Here is an 18,065-nt window from a genome sequence, read left to right as displayed (position 1 = left end):
CCATCAGCCCTAGGAGGCTGCAGACAACACTAGCCCTTCTTCTCTGATTTTAAAGCATCAAGCTGTATTTACCTTATCGTGCAGATCTGAAATCAGTTCTAGGGGTAATAAAACAACTGTTCAGATCTAGCCAATAAATGGATATGTTATCTCCTGTTTACGGTAGGAAGAGATATAAAACCCCACTTCCCAAGCAGCATCTATTATTCTACTGGGAGCTCTATAGCTTCAGTACTTTTGAGAAATTGGGGACAGGAAAAGGATAGGACTTGCAAATGTTTTAGGGATGGAGCATGCATGGCTAGGTGGAAAACAGTCAGCACCACAGGCATGGCCCTTCAGATGTAGGTAACTGTCATGACAAAGGCAAACGCATATGAATCTGATGTCCTTACGTTGACAGGAAGTGGCCTAGCTTTAAGGCTTGTCACCCCACCACCTACTTTCTCCAAAAGGAATTTCCAAAAGTGAAGATGGGGTGGGAATGGGGGAGAGGGAGGCTATTCAAACCAATTGAGAGACCTGTTTAAAGCCCCTGCTCAGGAGAGGGCTGACAGCAGCTCCTGCACCTGAAGAGATGGTGACACAGTTTGTTCAAAGCGTGTAGATGAAAAACACTGCTGCAGACTCTTTTGCAGCACTCAGCATGTGACCCCAAAGTAGGGCAGTTGTTTGTTTTGGGCAACCTTGCTGTGGATGTAGAATTCCCAGTGTTATACTGTGTTTTGTCTCGCTGTGTGCTGATGCTGTTCTCACAGTGGGGCTAGCTGGCGCAAGGGGCTGATGATGATGTGGATAATGGAGCCTTTCACTTCTAGGTCACTGGTTCAGATCTGGCTTTGGATGGCGGCGGCAGGAAGTTATTAATTTTGATGGCTGTCAGGTGGCTTGTGTGAAGGGGGTGGGACATCTCAGTTTCAGGTCCTATTGGACAAGTGGCCACCTAGCAGAAGTCATTGGCACTAACTGGCCCTCTCATTGGCAGTTTCAGCTCAGAGGCCAAAGATTAAAAGGGACATGGAGAACTAGCTGTGCTTCCACTTCTAAAACTGATCTTTACAGGCGAGGGGCAAGGCTGGTGGCAGGGGGCCGGTGGCCATGTGAGAGAAGCTTTCCCTGACCTGTGCCTGATCTGTGGAGAAGCTCAGGATTTCAGCCTCCAGACCTGTCAATCTGGCACCTTTTGCCAGCAATCAAATCATTTTAAAAAATTCCCCTGAACTTCCACTGTTAAATAAATAGATCTTGGGGTCCTATTTCTAGACCATTCGTGCTTTGTATCTGGCCAACTTTCAGAGGTACCTCTACCCTGTTCTTCAGCTTAGCCTCCAACAATAAATAGGCAGAGACAAGGAGGACAGAACATACAAGTTTCAGCCTTGCCGAGCTATAGACTGAGTATACCACATCGGCAAGTAACTGTTGAGGGATATGGAGAGAGTTCTGTATGCATAATGCACAGTTGCTCACACAGCTAAGGGACTGATGTATTTCTAGTGCTTTTTTTAAATATTCCCACTTGCAATTCTGAGTGAGATACAAATAGGGAAGCCTGACACCTAGCACACCCTAAAAGGCAAAGAGCTGGGGAGAGCCTATGGGACGGAAGTAGGTCATTGGTGGCATGCCATGTTCACCATTAGTGAAAAAGTCAGGCATTTGGGACTGTATATAAATGTATCAGGACTCTTTAAAAATCTCTCCTTCCCCCCTGCCCGCCTGATTCTCAAGAGAGTTTACAGGCACTTATTTGGCAGAACTGTAATCTGGAGAGAGGAATTTTCTGCATGAAGGTTTGTTTAGCAATGTCCAAAACTTTAGTAAGGCTTTTTTGATAATTTGTGTGCTTTTTAGTGTCTTAATGGAATCTTATTTCTGAGGTTGGTGTTGGGCTTCTCTGTTTATCTCTGGAATACTTAGATGTCACAGTAATTCACTTAACAATAACATATTCCGGCAGATAATTCCAGCCAATCTGTCTCTGCCCTAAATACTTTGTGTATACAGTATCTTTCCCAAGTACGCTGCGATCCAGACCAAGGTCCCAGCATCAGTGTGAACTGCACACAGCTTCCAAGGAAGAAGCATTTGGGTAGAAGGGGTTTGTGACAGAGGCTCATGTTAAAGCACTAGAAAATGAACCAGGGGTGTGGACATATATTTCCAAGATCTCTATAAAAACCACAGAACAGTTGACAGAAGATGATCCAGCATAGATGAACTACAACAAATTATGTGACTGTAAATAACCATGAAAACAGCTATGGGGATTGCAGCAAGATCAGCCACCAAAAGGAAACTATAGGGAATCACCAGAAATTACTCTGGCAGTTGGGGAAAAGAGGGAGATTAACTGGAGGAGAACACAGATATATAGCAAATCCTGCATGTCAAGTGTTATGCACCAGCAGATTAGAAGCCAGTGGACTTTGGATATAGTTGTGCCTGCTCAGTAGGATAAGTCTGGCGAACGTCAAGTGTAATATCAATCCTGACCCCCTCCACTGTCTGGAGACGACATCCTGCCCTGCCACAGAGAATGGACTCCATCGTCCCAATATGTGTTTTCCACCTCTAGCGTCTGTGATTCTGAATAATCACAGTTGTGGTTCCCATAACCTAGTAACGGAGGTTTCCAAGCTGTGTCCAGTCTCACTGAGGACTGAAATAAAGAGAAGGTGGTGGTGAAAACTCTGTGGAGACCCAAAGTGGGGAGAGAGCTCAGTTTGTCAGTTTCAAAGCATTTGGATAAGTGATTAAAGCACTGAGCTGCTAGTGATGGAAGCCTCTACTTGGCACCACTCTGGATATTTACTTGATGACAAAAGTAAGATGAGAAGGAGAGACTCTCCTCTCTCCAACAAAACTTCCAAGATGAAGTGTGAACATTATGTTTTGCTGAGTAAGAAGCAAGTTGGCTATGAGGGCCTGGGACTCCGAACGGAGAGAGGTGAGTCCAAGGGCACTGATTATGATGTGCATGTTTCCACCAAGAAGTTACAAATAAGCAGAGGAGCGTGTGAGAGAGGGACCCAGGGGCTGATGGCAGAGGAGTCATGCTCTGAAAAGCGAACCGTGACCGAAGCAGGTGGGAAAGGTATTGAAGGTGAAGTCTCTTCAGAGGTGTTTGAAATGCAGTTTGAACAGCGGTGTTTGGGAGACGAGGCTGAAAGCAGGAAGGTGAATGCTGTTGTTTATAGGTTGGAGGAAGCTGAAATCACTATCTCCAGCCAAGAGGGAGAAATTCATCCATTTGTTCACATGGAACCTGAAGGGAAAAAGGAAATGACAGAGTACAAGTTGCCTCTGATCCAGAGAAATGCCAGCCACCAGGAAAGTTATCAAGGGACACAGCAGGCTGCAACTGGAAGTGCAAATATGATCAACACTTTTCAAGGAACACTGAAGAAGCAGATAAGCCGGTCGGACTCAGAAAGTAGCATAGAGAGCAGACAAGTTAACAAGCTGACATTGAACTCTCCCTCGGAGGAAAATAAACCCGGCGTCCAGAGCAGGTCAGATAGCAGGGAGCGAAAAGCTATGGTGATGGATTATACATTGCAAAGCAAAGAGGACAGAACAGTGCAATCTGCTTCACATACCCTTTGGGAAAGCAGCAATCCAGGTGGAAACTTTAGGCAGACAGTTAATTTTTCCTCTCTGACTGAAAGCTCTGCAGACCATTGCCAAAATGGTCAGACTGGTGAAAAGGATCCAGCAGGAAAGCTTGATAAAGATAAGCAGGTAGTGAAGAGCCTTGAGATAATGGTCTCAGCAATTTCAAATTGTGCTCTGGTTGCTGGAGATTTGAGAGAGAATGACAGCCAGGTCCTTCACCCTGAGAGTGGAGAAAACCTCTTAAGTGAGGCAGATTCAGTGGTATCTGATTCAAACAGCCAGCAAAGCTCCTCAAAAGCCCCTTCAACCAGGTTACAAACTGAAGATCTGTCAGTGAGTTTCAGTGAGACTGTAACTATGTCAGAGGTGCTACAGAAACCACACAATAAGACTACTTCTAACAAAAACCAGCCAGAAGCTACATTTCCAGATAGTGCAACTAAAATCACCGGAGAAAGGATCCCAAGAGGAGGCTCAGATCAGCAGGAGCAAAAGGGGGAGAAAAATCAAGAAGATGAAAAAGTGCTTAAAGTTGCAGATGTGAAGAAAACTTTCGAAAGGCAGAAGTCTGCAGAAGGCAAAGCGTCAGCACCTCCGCACAGTACAGCCAGAAAAGGTGAGCCGTGGCAACTCTGCTGGGGGGCAGGATTTCAGAATACTTCTCTGTGTTTATAGCTTTGGATTGCAGTGCTCAGTTTAAAATAAACCACAGGTGGTGGTTCTGGGCTGAGATGAGTCTGATGAAATGTGTTGGTGACCCTCTTCAAGAAATAGCTATCTGATTAATATTGAGTAACACATGGGGTCCATTCATAGCAAACTGGGATCTAGCAAACCTCTACAGTAAGGTAGAGTGAAAATCCTAGATTGTTTCAATGCAGAGTTTAGTAAAACTGCCACTTACAGTTAAGTTGTTTTGTGAAAAGGGGGCTTTACTATACAAAGGTTTCACTGAATAATAATACCTAGCTCTTGTATAGTGCTTTTCATCAACTACATGCTCTTTGATGCTGTTCTTTCGCTCACTTCCCCATGTTCACACTTGCTACTATCTCTCTGGACCAATATTTTGATTAATTTACTCCTGTTGATATAAGATGCAGTTTTTTCCCTTAGTTTCTTTTACTCTTGTGGTGTGACTTGGCTGTATTACTCTCTTGAGGAGTAAGACTATACTAGCTTGAAGCTGTGCCAAGCTGTGGGCAAGCTTACATTGTTAAAAAGAAAAGGAGTACTTGTGGCACCTTAGAGACTAACAAATTTATTAGAGCATAAGCTTTCGTAGCTCACGAAAGCTTATGCTCTAATAAATTTGTTAGTCTCTAAGGTGCCACAAGTACTCCTTTTCTTTTTGCGAATACAGACTAACACGGCTGCTACTCTGAAACCCATTGTTAAAAAGAAACCAGTAAAACTGTAAAAACAGACATGGGTCAGACAGACATCAAACTAAAAGTAAAGACGTATGTTTGTAGGTGTGTTGTAGATCTATGCTGACTACTGATGATCTGGTAGGTTATTATACATTTTCCTTTGGGGAAAAGGCACATTTTAAGACACTGGAAATCTATGTTAACCTTGAATATTTTCCAATTAATAAAAGCTTAATTTAAAAATAGGCCTGGATCCCCCCGCCTTGCATGTTAGGTTGTCACTTAAACCAATGCAAAGAAGGTGGAAACCTGAATCAGAATGGGAACGAGGTGCAAAGCAGGGGAGAACAAATGCATACTCTTGAGAAGTAATGGTTTAATATTTATAGCCACATCAAGTCGGGTTCCAGGGAAAATATCAAACATGTGCAAAATGAAATGTGTAGGCAACTACAAATTATCAACAACCCGAAAGACATTGGTTAAGTACACCAAGCATCCCTGATGCTGATCCCTGGGTTTAAAGACCCAGTCCACCACTCCGTGGGAGTTTTATCTGACTAAGGAGTATGGAGCATCTGGCTCTTAAATTCATTCTGAAATAATGTTTACATCAGTAAAGAGGCACGCAGCATTTTGGGAAACAGAAACTGCTGGTAGATGCAATAAGTTTTCTTACAGGAACATTAGTTTTAGCTATGGATATGGAATAGTGGCCCTCCATTGTGCCATGTTCATGATCTAACTGTTCCAAAACCAAAAATAAACATACACACAGAGGAATTAATGTTTAAAAGAAATGCACCCACCTGACCCAGGCAGTCCCTGGCTGATGGCAAAGATTTTGGCTGCATTCGTCTCCTTTTTCTGACTCTCTTGCAGCTTTTGTAATGGGATCTTTAACAGAAGTGAGTGAAAAGGGGGAGATGACAAAAGAATTCAAAATAGATTGAATAATCAGGATGTAGATTTCAAATGTGATAAATGTAACAAGAAATGCTACAGGAATAATGCTGTTAAATCCACACATTACTGCTCATTTCCTAAAGACTGTGTTTTACAATGCAGAGCCTGGCTGAATTCTTTTTACTATACAACACAAGAGGAAATAGTGGTCCCAAGTTATTCATTTCATAGACAGAATTCTGCTTTTTCTTCTCTCTCTCTCTTTTTTTTTGGGGGGGGAGCGGGGGGGTTCTTCTTTCTGGCCTGCCTCTTTATAGTTAATCACCTGCTATGTCTGAGACAGGCAACAAAGAAAACCTCATCTGTTGCAATTGCAGCTTTTTTATTTAGTGTCCTAAATAAAATTAATTAGTAATTAGGACTGAAACATTAAAAAAAGGAAAAAGAAATCTTGAACAAACCACTACAGTGGAGAAGGTGAAACAAAAATATACTGAATATGTCTGTATCTCACTCTCTCTATATATAACTCTGTAGAGAAATATTGTGTGTAATATGTTGCACAATTGTGTGTGTACATAATATAAAAGCCTTTTTATATAATGTACTTGTATATGATTTGGAACAATAGTTTTTCATTAATAGCTACCCTGAACACAATAACTAATACTCTGTTTATTGGTACTTTGCACTCTACGGTACTTTCCATCCAAGCATTTCCCGTTATAAATAATGCATTAATTATATCACTCCATTCACTGCAACAGACTGTCACAACACCCTTGTAAGGCAGGTCAGTATTATTATCTCCATTTTACACCTGGAAAACTAAGTCACGGAGAGGTGAAGGGACATGCCCAAGGCCATGCAGCAGGGCAGTGGCAGAGCTGGGAATAAAACCCAGCACTCATGACTCCCAGTCCTGTGCTTTAACCCACACATTCATCCTCATTCCCTGTCCTGATGACACACACTATTGAGCACGCTCCTGAATCCCTTTTTTTTAATCAGATCAGACTCTTATATTGCGCTAGTTATCGTCATTGCATAATTCTATAGCTCCCCTTTCTGGCCAAGAACTGCATGAATCATAAGGCCAAACAAAAGAGGTTTCTCTCTCTCTCTCTCTCTCTCTCTCTCTCTGAACAAATGCTTTGCTAGGTCTGCGGAAGAGATCACCACAGGCCCGTGTTTCATTGAGATGCATAACTGTTCTACCACATTCAAGAGCTGTTGTATACTGTTTTATCTTCGCTGCTCCTGAACATAGGACAAGAACTGAAATGCCCCCTCAAAATAAGGCTGTTTAATCACTTTAATGAAGCTATCCTCACCATTTGCTATAACATATCTTCTGTATATTACAGACCACAGTGTATGAAGAGAAATCTAATGCTGCTACACAGAGTGAGAATGATCTGGTTTCCTAAATTACAACCATTTCAGGTTTCTCTGTATTAAAGACAAAAAATGATACCTGCGTTTAAATAACTTTAAAGGGTAACATAAGCCCCTAAAATATAGGTAAATATAAAGTTGTATCATTTATTTCAATGACAGTGGCACCCAATTGTGCCAATGCTGAATTTGTCCATGTGTATGTAAATCATGCTGTTTTGAGGAAGGACGAGGTATAACAGCATGAGATAAAGTTGGAACAGTCTGATGTATCCTGCAATCTGAGTCGTCTTGTTGTTGAAATGTAATTTTGTTTATATTGAATTAACATGCTTTAAAACAGTAATTCTCAACCCGGGGTACACACAACCCTTGTAGGGGGTATGACAACTCATCTAGATCAGTGTTTCTCAACCTGGGAAATTGCGAATCTCAGAGGGGTCACAGGACAGTTTGGTCACAAGTGCAGAGTCGACATTAGGGGGTGGCAAGCAGGGCTATTGCCTTGGGCTTTACGCCACAGGGGATCCTGCGTAGCTAAGTTACATGCTTCAGCTCCGGGCAGGGGGTTCGGGCTTCAGACTCCTCAAAGGGGTACAGTATTCTGGAAAGGTTGAGAACCACTGCTTTAAAAAGTAAATAAATAAATCATTGCAAGTGTCCTGGAAAGATGTATAACCTGGGACATCTGTAATCAGGAAGTGCTCAAGCTAAACTATCATGTCTGGCATATTTTGTGTGACTCAGAAATTAAGGTTTCAGAGTAGCAGCCATGTTAGTCTGTATTCGCAAAAAGAAAAAGAGTACTTGTGGCACCTTAGAGACTAACAAATTTATTAGAGCATAAGCTTTCGTGAGCTCACTGTAGCTCACGAAATCTTATGCTCAAATAAATTTGTTAGTCTCTAAGGTGCCACAAGTACTCCTTTTCTTTTTTCAGAAATTAAGCTACAAAATAACAGGACTTTTAAGTTGCTGAGCTCCCTAAACCTCCCGCAAAGCAATTTTCTTCATTTAGAACATACTTAGCAGTGAGAAAATTCAGCCCAGGAGGTCTAAGCATATTGAAGTGTTTGTGCCAAATTCATCCTTGATGTATAACGCTACCAGTTCTGAATTACTGGATATGTTGGTCATCTATTCAAGAGCACATGCAGACATCAGTCCATCCTTCCCACCAAAGGGCAAGCCCAAGTATACAATTACCCTCAGCAAGGTCAAAAGGCCAAAGAAAAGCTCTCCTCGGCTGGAGATGCAGTGGGGCATTGCAGCTGTTATGCCACTACCTGCCCCCTTGGAACACTGTACATGCAGAATAAACCTGAGAAAAATGGAACCTAGTTATGTCCTCCAGCAAGTAATCTGTAGGGTAGGTTTTCCCCATTTTCCCCCTTAAAACACCAACACATACATACCCTTATTAGGATGGAGTAGATAGAATGGTTACAGCAGGAGACTGGGAGTCAAAACTCCTGGGATCTGTTCCTGGTTCTGCCATTGACCTTGGGCCAGGTCACTTATGGTTTGATTTTTTTCAGAAGTATTGAGCATCATAGCCTTTAGTGAAGTGTGGACCATATACCTTTACATGCTTCACTTTCTCCACCTGTAAAGCAGTGAGGCATAGCAAATTAGTTACTTGTAAAGCATTCTGAGATATTCACATGATCAAAATAGCATGATTATTGTGCTGGTAGAATAGATACGTATTTACAAGTTAGCTAAATTTAGCTACTGACATGGCTTTCAGAGTCAGGGGTTAGTGTGGGGATTGATGGTTCGCTCTGCTCCCTTTCCACAAAGAAATTACATTATCATTTGGAGCATGTGTGGGAGGCAGGGTGGGGGGTAGATAAAACTGTGAACGGCTCAACTTGAAGGAATTCTACACCTCCCTTTTGTCACATGCCAGCATGTAAAGTTAAATTTCTAGTCATCCTGGTAGTGATGAGATGTTTGAGGAATATAATCTCTGTTGTGTAATCCTTTTAGTTACATTAATTTACTAGGTTTCAGAGTAGCAGCCGTGTTAGTCTGTATCTGCCAAAAGAAAAGGAGGACTTGTGGCACCTTAGAGACTAACAAATTTATTTGAGCATAAGCTTTTGTGAGCTACAGCTCACTTCATCGGACGCATGCAGTAGAAAATACAGACTACAAATGAATAAAGGTTTATGATGTCTCTGCATGTCTGCAACCATACCGAGACCTAACCAGCTCATTGTCCTAGGTCAGAATTTGGGTGATATTTGGCCATTTCCCATCTAGATGCTGGAGGAAAGGGTGCTGAGGATCGATAGGTGTCTTCCTTTCTTCTAAGTAAGTACTGAGTGAATGTTCCAGCATGGTTTCAGGGAGTAACTGTGCTACAGTGTGTTTTGGTTGCAATGTAAAACAGGCCCTGTTAGTTGTGGTCATTGAAGATACCATGGCAGTTTTTGAAGAGACAGGGTGACCAAATTTCAGCTGGGTTCATTACACCCTCCTTATCTGAAATGTCCCACTGAAAACTACAGGGATGCAAAATTCTTATTCACTTCCTGTGCTGTCTACCGTGTTGTGTAGTGTAGTGTGCTATAACCATAGCTGTTATAACCCAGTGATTGGCAAAGCAACTCAGGTGTATGCTTCCTAGCAGATTTATAGCAAGGGGACTGGCAGTCAAGAGGCCCAGGTTCTAGACCCATCACAATTCAAGTCTGCTAAGATAAAAACATTAGCTGCAATAAGAAAAGGAGTACTTGTGGCACCTTAGAGACTAACAAATTTATTAGAGCATAAGCTTTCGTGAGCTACAGCTCACTTCAGCTCATGAAAGCTTATGCTCTAATAAATTTGTTAGTCTCTAAGGTGCCACAAGTACTCCTTTTCTTTTTGCGAATACAGACTAACACGGCTGCTACTCTGAAACCTGTCATTAGCTGCAATATTACTTACGTAGTGCTAAATTTCTTTTTTAGTATTTCTTATTTTTGATGATGAAGGGATTTTTGTGGATGAGGGTGGAAAGGAAATGTGCTAGGCCGGATTTCAGAAGCAAGATCTTGTTCCAAAACTGTGAAGACACTGAAGGCAGTTCACAGCAGGGATGCACCCAATTTTAAACCTAATTTTTCGGTGGAGTAACTATTAGCAATGTGGTGTTGTTTACAATGAGGGAGATCCTTCCACTTACTGAAGCTATGGTTAAACTTTTGTCAGGTTTTATATGTTTGTTTGTTTTTTGACTTGGAGCTACTGTATCCCATGGGATTTCTGCCAACTATGACCCAGCCAAGCCAGCAGGAGCTGTGATAAATTCGTCTCTGCTGAGACTCTCTTTGCATGTCTTACACCTTTATCTGTCATATACCATGTATATCGTTAACAAGTAAAACCCCTGGGGTCTGTAATATGTGGCACAAAATGGACCACTTTATTTTAGTGTTCTGATCCCAATGCATCAGTGAATTGGGGGACATTTTTCAAACTTGAGTGATGTTAATGGGAACTGTGGGTGGTCAGCCCTTCTGAAAACCAAATAACATATTTAAGTGTCTAATTGTAAGCAGCCAAATTTGGTCAATATTTTCCAACAATATAAGGAGCCCAAATTGGTCTTTTGTTTTGGAAGCATTGTGAGCAATGTGAGCACCATAATTTGTCTACACATAGCGTGCCTTGCAGGAACAGAAAAATAAAACCTTGCAAGTTATATTATGTTGGGAGCCCTGACATTCATTGTATGTCTGTATTGAAGTCAGTAGTGTTGATCTATTATACAAATCTCTATTCTAGGTTATTTCATTGAACAAGAGAGAAAAGTTCTGTACCTAAGTGATGCCAACATTCAAAAAAATGTGGATTTATTTTTAAGGCCAGGAGGAGGAAATCTTTGGGTTTTAAGACAGCTGGCTTCCTTGTTTCTCATTGCAATGTGTTATCCAATAGTCATTTGGGGTCTGTGAGCATCTCTCAGATCAGTTTATTTTGACTTGATTTGATAGAAGGCTACTTCTTCAGCCACCATATGAAGAATCTAACATGCCTGGGCAAAACCAAGTAGACTTAGTAATGGCTCTGGAGTTAAATTTTCTTTTAATGTAGAATAAGTCAATTATTTTAATCTTTCACTTTGCTGGGTGTGTGTGTTGGATTCAAAGCACTGGTCTGTGCAGGTTTTGACAGTTACAAGCATGGGTCCAGTTATGGCAGTTATTCCATGCTAAGATGGCAGCAGCAGGAGAGTGGCGTGGGTGCACAGTGATGCCCCTAAAAGTCAGAAGATGCCAGCAGGACTGGGGCCCATGTACCCCTTTAATGGTGCTCCTATGTGTGTGTGTTGATTGCTCTTATAGGCACATATCCATCGCTTCTGTGTGTGCGCATCCATTGCCATGGGCTGCATGACCATCAGGTGTGCGTCCTTCCCTCCTCTGGGGTGCATGTCCATGGCCGTGTCCATCCATTGGTCCTGGGTGTGCATCTGTCCCTCCTCTAGGGTGCATGTCCATGGCCGTGTCTGTTGCTCCGGTGCCCATCCCATTGGTCCTGGGTGTGCATCTGTCCCTTCTCTGGGGTGCATGTCCATGGCCGTGTCTGTTGCTCCCAGGTGCACATCCATTGCCATGGGCTGCACGACCATCGGTTTCAGCTGTACGTCTGTCCCTCCTTTGGGGTGCATGTCCATGGCCATGTCCGTTGCTCCGGGTGCCCATCCCATTGGTCCCGGGTGTGTGTCCGTCCCTCCTCTGGGGTGCATGTCCATGGCCGTTGCTCCCAGGTGCACATCCATTGCCATGGGCTGCACGACCATCGGTTTCAGCTGTACGTCTGTCCCTCCTCTGGGGTGCATGTCTACGGCTGTGTCCGTTGCTCGCGGGGTGCACGTCCATGGCCCCGGGCTGCGCCTCTGTTGCTGGGGTGCACCTGCCAGCTACTCTTTCTCTTGCTGTCGTGACCAGCCCCTGCCTTCAGGGCCACAAGCCCCGGGGCAGGCAGCCCTGGCCCTGGGGGCACGGAGAGCAGGCCCAGCCCCGCTGGGGGCGGGGGCGGCGGTTGGGCACCGCGAGGCGGAGCCGGGGGGGGGGCAGCGGGGGCGGAGTCTGTGAGGGGGCGGCCTGTCAGCGGAGGCGGCCCGGCCGGTTACCCCCGCGCCGGGTGAGGGCTCCGGCGCCGCCTGGTGGAGCAGCGGGGGCCGGTTGGGCCGGGGCGGGGGGCCCCTGAGGAGGCGGCGGCGGCGGCGGCGGCGGCGGGCCGGGGGGGGAGGGGTTGCTGCCTGGCTCCGCCCCGCTGGCGCGCCTGCCTGGTAGGGGGAGGGCAGCCGTGTTCGGGGCTCCCGCCGTGTGGCCGCCCCGCGCTGCGATTGGCCGTTCGGGCTGCCGCTCAGTTTCTCGCTGGGCCTGAGAGGCGGGGGCGAGTGTGCGCGGAAAGGGGCGGGGCCGGGCTCGGGGGCGGGGCCTGTGTCGGCGCTGTCCCTCCACCCACCACGCCGTGGTCAGTCGGAATCGGGCGGCGGCAGGAGGCGGCTCCGCCGGGCTGAGGAGCGGTCGCAGCGCGGGATCCTGGTGCGCAGCGGGCGGGCACTGTGCGGTGAGTGGGGCGCGAGGGGGCAGGGGGCGTTGCTTCTTGTAGCTAGATGGGGCAGAGGGAGCTGGGGGCGGGGTGGGGAAGAGGGAGCTGGGTGCAGGGTGCAGGAGCAGGGTGGGAAGAGGGAGCTGGGGGTGGGGGGGTGCAGGAGTGGGGTGGGAAGAGGGAGCTGGGTGGGGGGGGGTGCGGGAGCTGGGTGCAGGGTGCAGGAGCAGGGTGGGAAGAGGGAGCTGGGGGCGGGGTGGGAAGAGGGAGCTGGGGGCGGGGTGGGGGGTGCAGGAGCGGGGTGGGAAGAGGGAGCTGGGGGCGGGGTGGGGGGGTGCAGGAGCGGGGTGGGAAGAGGGAGCTGGGGGCGGGGTGGGGGGGTGCAGGAGCGGGGTGGGGAAGAGGGAGCTGGGGGCGGGGTGGGGGGGTGCAGGAGCGGGGTGGGGAAGAGGGAGCTGGGGGCGGGGTGGGGGGGGTGCAGGAGCGGGGTGGGGAAGAGGGAGCTGGGGGCGGGGTGGGGGGGCGGGGTGGGGAAGAGGGAGCTGGGGGCGGGGTGGGGGGTGCAGGAGCAGGGTGGGGAGGAGGGAGCTGGGGGCGGGGTGGGGGGGTGCAGGAGCAGGGTGGGGAAGAGGGAGCTGGGGGCGGGGTGGGGGGGGTGATCGCAAGCTGCAGGGGCTGGGGAAGCTGGATGGGTTTGCTGGGCTGGGATAGGAGCCAGAGGCATGGAGGGGTTTTATGTTTAAACGGGTTGCAAATGGGGATGGGTGGGCTGGGGATGGAGCTGTGTGCGTGTATGTGGATTGGGGGCTTTAGGAGCATTCACTCTACTGTGATGGGTGAGGGAGGAGAGGGATACTGTATGTGCTGAGGCAAAGCATGTCTTCCACCGGGTTTAGCCTGTATGCATTATAAGGACAAAGCTGGGAATGGCTAATAGTAGGGACAAACAAGGGGATGTAGGTTCTCTGCTGACCAAGGGAAACAAAGGGAGGTTTTTGGAGACTGACCTCGATAAATGAGATGCTTAATATTTGCTGCTGAAATTGAATGAGATCTTTCTGTGTGCATCCTCACTGCAGGCCAGGCTGGTCTAGCTGTGATTATTGAAGCTCTTTCCATATTTAAAGGTGGGATGCTGTCACAGCTAACTGGCTCTGCTGAGATTCTGAATGGGGGGGAGATTTCTGAAAAGTCTCAGTGAGCCTTTAAATGTCTCATTGAACACACAGCAGAATCTTTCTCCGCAAGAGAGATGCAGTAAAATGTTACGTAAAATTAATACACAATGAAGGCTTCCTATAGATAAGTGGAGGACAGCAGGAGAATGAGTGTCTCTTTAAGAAAGAAAGGACTATGAGGTGCAGATTCATAAACTCCTAGAGTCCAAGGCCAGAAGTGACCATTGTGATCTAGTTGGCGTTGTATAAGGAAGGCTGTAGAAGTTGCCCAAAATAATTCCTAAGCATATCTTTTAGAAAAAACATCCAATCTTGATTTAAAAAATTGGACACACATGGGCCCCTCTTAGTAGAAAGACCAGCCTTTTTTTCCCCGTCCGTCTTTCACACGTGACTTTTGCATTGCAGTTTGCTCATGATGATGCATTCTGAGCCATACATACATCAGGCTTAAGGGGTGACATAATATATATTAGTATGTGAGAAGAAATCTGATTCTTTTGTTCTTCAAATTGTTGACTATGTACAAGCGGAGGTATTAGTCAACTCCACATAATGGGTATGTCACCCTGTGGAAGGCTCTTCTGCTGCTGCTGTGTAATGTCATGGAGGGAGAGAGATGATCAAGTGTAGGACATTTTCCTTAGGCTTGTGTTGGTGTAGTAGATGTCATGCCATATTGATGCGTATTCTAAATCCTCTTCAAAGCCAAGGAAAGCACAAAACTATGTGAACAGTATCCTTTGGGTTTGATTCCCTTACCAAAAGGTACTTTCTGTGAATGCTGCCAAGTGAAAGATTGGAATTAAAGGGGTGTCAGTTGTTGGTCCCAATTTCTGCTTTATTGAAAAAAGTTTCTACAAAATTAAAGATCAATAGAAATATTTCCAATAAATCAAAATACAATAGCTACTATTTTTAAACAAATAAACATTCCATTGTAGTGTTTCAACTGCAGACAATGGAGTATTGTGACAGTGCATGAGAACCTGATAAAGAAATGGACTATAAGCTGGCTGGAAACAAAAGTAAAAATGATTGGTGCACTTATTGTTCAAAACAATTGATGTGCATTAGTGGTAGGATTTTTTGTAATATTAATCTAAAGTTTCAATCCTGGAAATGTATATACAAGTAAAGCTATGCAGGTTTGCATAATCAGGTCTAAGATGTTGGCAACACATAGGAACTTGTTTTTGAAAACTGTTAACTGGTGCAGCTCATTTACTAATGCCAGTCCTTGCTTAGCCGTTGGATGGGTTGTAGCTAAACTATTTGAAGTTAACCTCTATTTATATACACATGTAGAGAAGAGCATGATGGTAGAAGCCATGTGTGTACAGTGCGGTTTGGGGAAAGCTGTGTGAATTGACATAGTGCCTGCCATAGGAATTAAATATGCCCATATGTAACAGGGATGTGTGGTTAGAGAAAATGGCAAATACCTTAGGGGGTGTATGAAAGTGTTTTTTAACAGCAAGCTTTGAAAAGCTTTCATGCACCAAAGAGAAAATCAGGTTGCTATACTCTCACTGACACATCTTGTTACCACTAATATTCATGTTTGCTAAAGGTTGTGTGCACACTACAGAGGTAAAAAATCAATTACTGTTGTGACAAAGCCAAAGCAAGTTTATTTTTTGTGAATTTGCAATAGCTACAGTAAGACCCAGTAACCCATAATATGCATATGGGAGTATGTGCCTTGTGTTTGTTTTTGATATCACTTTTCATAATGGTAAATTGTTAATGGTCATTTGTAGCCTTGCACACTGATTACTTTAATCAGCATTTGTGTCTCCTTTTTTATGTACTGTGTTGGGATTTACAGTACTCTATCTTCTAGTGAGCTGCCTTTTCAAACATCATTGGGTTTTTCAAGTTAAATCTTCATGCTTATTGTATCTGTCACTTCTGGGATTCACTCCAAGCACGAGGCAGAGATTCAGTGTAATAGCAATGAAATGTAATGCTCGAAAGAATAAAATATCTCTTTCCTTAGTGATATAGCACAGAGAAGTATGAAGGATATATACACTTTACAATCAGTAACTTAAAGATTTTAATGGCGACTTCATAAAATGTCCCATTTAAGCACAACATTGCATTTTAGTTGCAAGAGCATGTAAGTGACTGTTTTCAATTTCACGGTTGCCTCGGTAGAATAAAATGAGTTTGAGTCCCGGCTTCCTATTTTGAGGACATGAGCAAAACGCTTCCTGGCCTGAGTTTTCTGCTTGGTGAGGTCATCAGTGCACCACTCCCAGGGTTAAGAATGTTGTTTCATGCACTCTCACAAGCACATTATTCTGATATTTAAAGAATTTTTTTTATGTTTATGCTTAACATTTTCAATGAATATTTCAGTGCCTCCTTAAGGATGTAGTGGAACAGTAAGTCACTGAGGGATTTAAGTGCCCTAGTTTAAAATCCTTAAGTGTATATGAACAAAATTTTAATGTACAGTGTTTCTCCTGAACTCCCCCTCTCCCCGCACCCCTCCAAAGGAAAAGCTTGAACCTACTTGCCTTATGGTGACTATTGAGTCAGGCTGGTTAGAAACTGCTTGTTTAAAATCTACAACCACATCAACTATTTCAAGAATCAGAATGTCCAACTGCTCCAGGCTGGTGAAATGTGAACTGATATTTCTTTGTAGTGCTATAATTGATAAAGAGCAAGTGATGCTGAAGTTATTAGGATTAGCTCTTGATTGCAGAACTAAAATAGTACAGACTTAGGTTAACTGAAGTGACTCTGGCTGGCTGCTTTTTGAAAGTTGGTTATTCTAGGTGTATATTTACATGCCATTAGGTAGTTCCTGTCTGTTCTCCGACCAATCTGAATCCTCTTTTGGATGAGTTTAATTCATCCCATGCTCATATTGACAAACTTAAATAAAGCCATTTAGATTTTTTTTAAAAATGTTTTAATTTTAGTCCTTGACTTTTGATCTGCTTTAAAAAGTGACAGTGATGCTCATGAAAGGTGTCTGACTCACAGGTACAGTGGAGTCGCATCTTACACGGGGGTTAGGTTCTAAAGTCGGCACATAAGGCGAAAATCGTGTATAGTCAAAATTACCCTTGAAAATCCCTTAAATTGCCCATAAAGTACAGTATACTGTACATGGTTTTGTGTATACAACCCTGTACAGTAATATGTATAATATAATGTACAATACTGTATACATAATAGAGTATATATGCAAAATATATATTTTACAGTACTGTATTTTAATTAAAGGGAGTTATTACAGGGGGTCGTCAGGGCTTGATGTCGATCCAAGAGACGGACGTGATGGAGAGCATGGGTGACAGAGAGCAAGTCTTAGATGACGCGCATATAGTTGAATTCGTGTAAGTTAAATGTGTGTATGATGCAACTCACCTGTACGGCAGTGACAGGTCCAAGGTGCCTCACCATTGTCTCAGAACTGTGTTCCAGAGGGCCCACTTGTAGGGTGGAAGGCAGCAGTATCTTTAGTCTTGGAGATTGCTAAAAGGGGGCTAGTTCTGGTTTATGAGAAGTTCATAACTATCCAGTAAGAAATGTGCTGAGACCATCCAACTCTTCTCATATTATATTATATATCTCATATTCTCATATGGCCACTGAACAGATGGCAGATAGTAGTATCTCCTGGTCAGTACTGCCCTGGTCAGGATTGACCAGTGACCCAGATGTGGGAGGCTCTGTAAAGCTCTGCTTGCTTTTTAGAGCATCAGCAGTTATGTTAGTAGGTGTGGTTTGTTACTTTAGTTTAAAATATATAAAGTATATATACATTTTGTAAGTTATGAAGCAATGCAAAGTGACTAGAATCTCTGCAGGATCTCTGCATGTGATCGTGATGTGATGTACAATGATGTTCGCTAAATCTTTGATGTAGATGTCCTTTATCCAAAATGTTAATTAGTCATTGAAGTTAAAGGATAAAGGTGTTAACAAAACAAAAATGTAAACAATGACTAAAAAGCCCTTCTTGACTCTTGGGATGTCGCTACTCCTCAGTCTTCCAAGATAGACAAGGCCTTAA

General features: G+C 44.3%; 1 protein-coding gene across 4 annotated transcripts in view; it reads left to right on the top strand.

Annotated features, from left to right (window-relative positions):
• Positions 1 to 1,664: 1,664 nt before the first annotated feature.
• The window catches only part of CORO1C (coronin 1C), an 85,463-nt gene continuing 69,062 nt past the window's right edge, over positions 1,665 to 18,065 (top strand). Inside the window, exon 1 of one of the 4 annotated variants that reach the window (XM_038373246.2) lies at positions 1,665 to 4,234. In XM_038373246.2, the coding sequence (XP_038229174.2) occupies positions 2,779 to 4,234 (1,456 nt within the window). In that variant the 5' untranslated portion in view covers positions 1,665 to 2,778. Of the gene's footprint in view, positions 4,235 to 12,704; positions 12,867 to 14,678; positions 14,763 to 18,065 lie in introns of those variants that run through there. The other 3 variants (XM_038373248.2, XM_043497649.1, XM_043497653.1) reach the window with 3 other exon arrangements.

This window comes from Dermochelys coriacea, chromosome 15 (genome assembly GCF_009764565.3).
Source record: "Dermochelys coriacea isolate rDerCor1 chromosome 15, rDerCor1.pri.v4, whole genome shotgun sequence".
NCBI lineage: Eukaryota > Metazoa > Chordata > Testudines > Dermochelyidae > Dermochelys > Dermochelys coriacea.
This window is presented reverse-complemented; position numbering and strand designations above follow the sequence as displayed.